We start from the raw sequence: 5,782 nt of genomic DNA, 5'->3' as shown, positions 1-5,782 counted from the left end.
CCCCCCTCACGAGAAAGCGCATCCCGGCCGCGCGCGCCTCCTTATAACATCTCGTTCATCGACCGCCATGGCCCGTCGACCGAGCCCGTCGGATCCACGCAACAGAGAGGCCGAATTAGTCGACTAGGCTGCTGTTCTAGGGTTCACATCGCTTGATCAATCCCGGCGTTCCCCACATTGGTCAATGGGGTCCAAGGAGAAGGGGAAGCGCGGGGAAGGAGGGGCGTCCCCGAGGGCGAGGAAGGGGGAGTTCCCCATCCGGGCGGAGGATTACGAGCTGATGGAGCCAATTGGCGACGGTGCCACGGCCGTCGTGCGCCGCGCCCGGTGCCTCCCGCTCGGCGGCGAGGTCGTCGCCGTCAAGATTATGAACCTCTCCCTCCGCTCCGAAGCCGACGTCGTACGTACCTGCCTCCTCCACTCAATATATCAATCGATTCCCCTGCGCACAAATGTGTAAAAAATAGAAGCACTAATCGGCATCTCTCATGCAGAACAACGCCTCCGAAGAGGTCAAGACCATGATCCTGACGGATCACCCCAACCTCCTCAGCGCCTACTGCTCCTTCACCCAAGACGAGAACCTGTGGATCGTCATGCCCTACATGGCCGGGGGCTCCTGCTTCCACCTCATGAAATCCTCCTTCCCCAAAGGGTTCGAGGAGGAGAGGTTCATAGCCTTCGTGCTCCGCGAGACGCTGAGGGGCCTCGAGTACCTGCACGGCAAAGGCCACATACACCGGGACGTCAAGGTAATTGAGCTCTCCCGGTACTGAATTTGAAGATTACGTCACTTCGTAATTTTTTTTCATGTTTCGGGCGTGAACACAGGCTGGAAACATACTGCTTGATCAGCACAAAGGGGTGAAGCTTGCAGATTTCGGAATTAGCGCCAGCGTTTACGACTCAATGATCAACAGGAACGGCAAAAGGCACACGCTTGTTGGCACGCCTTGCTGGTAGTTTTAAAGTTGTTGTTTTTAGGACTGTGCAATTAATACTTTTGCCGAATGGGTTGATGATTCCGCAGCTCATGAATACTGACATTCTACTGATTTGGTGTTCTGTTTGTTCTTAAGGATGGCACCTGAAGTGATGGAGCAAAAGGAATACGACTTCAAGTAAATTTTTTATCTGGATTTTTACCACTTGTAAAGGTTAGTTGGTTATTTTTTTTATACCGATTGCTTAACCGGACATACAAACAACTATTCCCAGGGCAGACATTTGGTCTTTTGGAATAACTGCACTAGAACTAGCTAATGGCCACGCTCCTTTCTCTAGCCAACCTCCAGCAAAGGTATTAGTTTACGTTGATATATTTTACATCATCATAATGTCTGTGAGAAGTTACTGAGGTCTCTGAAATGACGTGTAGGTCTTTCTGATGACGTTACAACATGCTCCTCCATCTCTTCACAACACAAAGGACAAGAAGTTTTCAAATGTAATCTTGATATGATCTCTTAGAATCTTAGATACACACATGTCCCTATGCTTACTCGTTCCTATCTTTTTATGTAGTCATTTAAGCGAATGATTGGTGCATGTTTGATAAAAGATCCATCCAAGAGGCCAACTGCGCAAATGTTACTACAACTTCCGTTCTTCAAAAAAGTGAAGTCTGAGGATAATCACGTAAGATGCATGCTAAATAAAGTGCCATCTTTGGTTGCTAGGGTGCAAACTATAAAGGTATGAGACGACATTCATTTGCCTTCTCCATTGATCATTTTTATATGCGCGCATATATATGGTGTAATTTTGTGTCAATTATTTTTGAGCAGGAGAATGAAGCAAAGTTGCAAGCAGAGAAGAAACCACACGATAAAATCAAAGAGAAGACATCACATGTTAGTATCTCTATAGACTTATTTCCATGGCTAAGTGCATCTTCAATACCGTGCCGCAAATCAGACACACTATACGTCTATGTACCCAAATGCGGGAGCTCGCCATCCAAATCCATACCTCAAATGTCCGCCTCTATTAACATAAAAAAAATACTAGCAATGCCTGCCGCCAAATAACAATGGCCTTCAGCCAAATAGTCATGCTTATACAATGGTCGTCCGTCAAATAAGAACCATTAGCAATGGCCTCACGCCGAATAACTTTGGCCTTCGTCAAAGTTGGCCTCCTTCTGCCAAATAGCAGCGGCCTTCCGCCATCCTGCGCGGATGGAGAGGAGAGAGGGGTAGTGGAGTGGGGCACGTGATGGCTTTTGATTGTCCAGGCGGACGTCCCACAAACCTCCCCCATGTTTCTTCTAGTTTAGTGAAATTCAGCCATGCAGACGCGTCCACGGACTTATGCGACACTATGTTGGATGACAAAAATGGTTTGAACACTGCGGTTTGGATGTTTGCAGGCGATTTGAGGTACGCGTTGGAGATGCCCTAAGATTCGTAAGATAACCACTTTTTGTAGTGCTCTTTTCTAGGCACTCAGAAGAAATTATATATTGTACTTTGGGAATTTAGTTTACACTTGAACCTAAAATAATTGATGTAGTTAATCAAACCATTGGTTTAAATTAGTTACATGTCCTTAATCCTTGGTCTATCTTTGAGCTTTGATTCTGCGCTTTAAATGTACCATCCAATAATTATTTGAGTTATTTCAATTCTCGTATATGGAACAGGACGAATATTGGAGAGGTATTAGTCAGTGGCACTTTGATATCGAGGACTTAAAAGCACAAGCTAAATTGGTATGATTTTACTTGTGCAATAACATTTTGTCAAAAAAATTGCATATATAATTTTACGAAATATTGTTCGTTTCATTTCTAGTACTCAGAAGAGAATGATAGTGACGAAGAGGAGTACCTGCGTTTCCTATTTGAACTTGATACCGTGGATGAAATTGTTCCGATTCAAGATGTGCATCCACAAAATCATGCTAGTGATGATAAGAAGGTAATTATGGTGTTGTATATTACTCCCTCCGATCCAGAATAAGTGTTGTGATTTTAGTTCAAACTAGCATATAGGTAAATGGTTGTATTATAATATATGTTTGAACTAACATGGCATGTTGTACTTTCAGATTGTAGGTACTGAAATAGTAGAAACGCCAAGCTCAACAACTCCAATATCGACACCTCAAAGGTTGGGATGTTTAATATAATGTCTTAATAGAATGATAGTCACTTTGTTGAGAAACAGGGACAAATTCACAACCATAAATATGTATTTTTTATTACGAAATGTGAAACTATAACGTTATCACTCATATAATGCACATATAATTGAATAAGTTGTTTGCAAAACGCGCCTTGTATTTATGTATGGTGGCAATATTTTTCTACGGGAGTTAAACATGTCTCTTCTTTGATTTTTAAGTTTACATCAAAATTGCGTCTTTCTACTTCTTATTGGCATAAATGTTACTTCCTCCGTTCGGAATTACTTGTCTCGGAAATGGATGTATCTAGAACTAAAATACATCTAGATACATCCATTTCTGCGACAAGTAATTCCGAACGGAGGGAGTAGTATTTAATCCTTTTTACCAGTCATGCTATTAAGGAAGTAAATTGTACCCCCTCCATCCCATAATATAAGAGCATTTTTGACACTAGTGTAGTGTAAAAACCGCTCTTATATTATGGGACGGAGGGAGTATTGCATATATATAGTAGGTTTAGATAGATTTGCACCACGAGAGCTCAACATCTTCTGACACTAATGTACTAATCTAATTTTACTACTACACGATTGTGTCTAATATTTTTTATTCTTATCTATGTTGTATCTGATCTACAAATAGCTCTTCTAGGAAATCTAGCATACAATTAAACATTAATATGGTCTGTTTCACGCATGAAGTCCAACATCTGAATGCATACGTTTGTTTTCTGAATATTAATATCACACATAAGTTTGTTTTCTGACATAAGGTTTTTCTACCAGTGGAAAACAACTTGAGAATGGACCCCCTAATGGCCTTTTGCGCCATGAGTCATTTGAAGGACATTCAAAAGTACCTACCAAGCAACTTTCAAGAGCAGGCAAGTTTTTCTCCAAAGTAAAATGTCTATAACTAGGATGGAGAAAGAATATTTTTAAGTAACAACTCAATAATTATTATTCATTGTTACTTGTGTTATACTTGATTTATGTTTTTTAATTTTGTCCAATTGGCATGCACAATGATAAGTGGTTATTTTATGCAGTTTCCAATGTTACGTGTACGGATGAATATCTAGAAAAAACGGCCATTCAAAAGGGTCGCTTTAAAGTAACAATGGAAGAAACGGTATGATTTTTATGATATATGTCTTGGGCATAATTAGATGGTTTTAAGTTATATAAATTGCATAATGTATAACCTTATATTGGCACTATCATTTCTTCTTTGGTTAATTTACAATATTCTGTGTGTTTCACAAAACAAAATCTATGCAATCACTTAATTACCTTTACCTCACAATATGATATGATTTGGATGTTTTTATTGATCATCATTAGAATAAATAAATTTACTTACAACAAATCTAACACCTTCAAGTTTTTAGAATCACAATCCTGTACACTGCCTAGATAATCTCGTTGTCTATATTTTGGGACTGGAACATATCTGTACATATTTATGGCATTACTTGCACAATGGTCATCTACGTGTCCTACATATGCCATATTCACATATGAAATACTTACAATTAATTTATGTAGTTACTCATAAACATTTTTTATGAGGTAATAGGAAGCATCTACCCGCAGGGAGAAGGAACTACTCGAACGTATTGCATGTTTAGAGAGGATGTAAGTTCTTCGTGTGAAGAAAACTTTGTTCATTACTTGTACATATTATTCTCGTTTTGTAAGGAAATATCCCTTATTCTTTGAGGATCTTTCCTAATCTTGTTATATATTTGCCTTATACAGGCTCCAGGTTACCCAAGATGAGGTTGTGAGGCTTAAAGAAAAGGGTAATTACATTGATCTTCAATATTATCATTTTTCATAGTGTTAATATTTGATATTTAACTTATTAGTTGTTTGGCAGATGCAAAAGGGTAATTACATTGCTCTTCATGTTTTCTGGCAGAGGCTAAAGGAGCAGGGCCATGCGTCCAACAAAATAGCAAAGTACAAGGGCTATAGTTACTTAAGATGGTGCTTTTCATAGCTAGGGAAGAGTTGCAAATTTGTGTAGATCTTATTGTCCTAAGAATCTGGCATATGGTGCCACTTTCTTAAAGTTCTTCTCAGTAGAGTAGCATTAGCTTCATTTAGTTCAGAAATAGATTGTGCTTCTAGAAGAGATCCAGTGTGATAGTTTACAAATCAATGGTGTGATGTATTTACACTTACAAACTTGAAGCGCGAGGATTTTCCCAGTAATTTAGTACTCAAACACTTGACCTTTGAATTTTTAAAAGAAAGGGTGGATCTCGATTTCCTTTAGTAGAAACCGAAACAAAATTGGACAGGTCTCACACATGATACTTGACATCACAAAACCTGTGAGAAAGGAATTATACAGGTGTAATATAGCAAAGAGGCCATCCTAGGAATTACAAGTTATCTAGATCAAAATGGTGAGCTGAAAATAGGGCGCACAACAAAAGGAAAGAAGACAAAAACTAGTCGTCCAACGCCTCTCTCTCCTCAATTTTGGATCCATGGGGTTCAGTTCTTGTGTTATGACCGGTGTAATTTATAGCCGGAGGAGGCCCAATGGGCGCGTTTAGTTAGGGGCTTAGCCCAAGTTATCTTATTTTTATTTAGCATCGAGATTATATAAACAACTATAAGACCCTCTTTGGAAATTT

General features: G+C 39.6%; 1 protein-coding gene across 2 annotated transcripts; it reads left to right on the top strand.

Moving 5' to 3' along the window:
• Positions 1 to 15: 15 nt before the first annotated feature.
• On the top strand, positions 16 to 5,381 carry LOC119323545 (serine/threonine-protein kinase BLUS1-like). Of its 2 annotated transcripts, none has more exons than XM_037597228.1 (16): positions 16 to 400; positions 495 to 752; positions 832 to 959; positions 1,080 to 1,121; positions 1,219 to 1,300; positions 1,379 to 1,447; positions 1,525 to 1,695; positions 1,788 to 1,853; positions 2,645 to 2,713; positions 2,796 to 2,921; positions 3,052 to 3,113; positions 3,918 to 4,015; positions 4,181 to 4,263; positions 4,711 to 4,769; positions 4,893 to 4,936; positions 5,056 to 5,381. In XM_037597228.1, the coding sequence occupies exons 1-16, from the start codon at positions 185 to 187 to the stop codon at positions 5,109 to 5,111; spliced, it is 1,629 nt and encodes a 542-aa protein (XP_037453125.1). In that variant the 5' UTR covers positions 16 to 184; the 3' UTR covers positions 5,112 to 5,381. The 2 variants fall into 2 exon arrangements, with proteins under 2 accessions (XP_037453125.1, XP_037453126.1); XM_037597229.1 differs by having other exon boundaries at positions 5,014 to 5,381.
• Positions 5,382 to 5,782: the final 401 nt, after the last annotated feature.

The sequence above is a fragment of the Triticum dicoccoides genome, chromosome 6B (genome assembly GCF_002162155.2).
Source record: "Triticum dicoccoides isolate Atlit2015 ecotype Zavitan chromosome 6B, WEW_v2.0, whole genome shotgun sequence".
Classification (NCBI taxonomy): domain Eukaryota; kingdom Viridiplantae; phylum Streptophyta; class Magnoliopsida; order Poales; family Poaceae; genus Triticum; species Triticum dicoccoides.
This window is presented reverse-complemented; position numbering and strand designations above follow the sequence as displayed.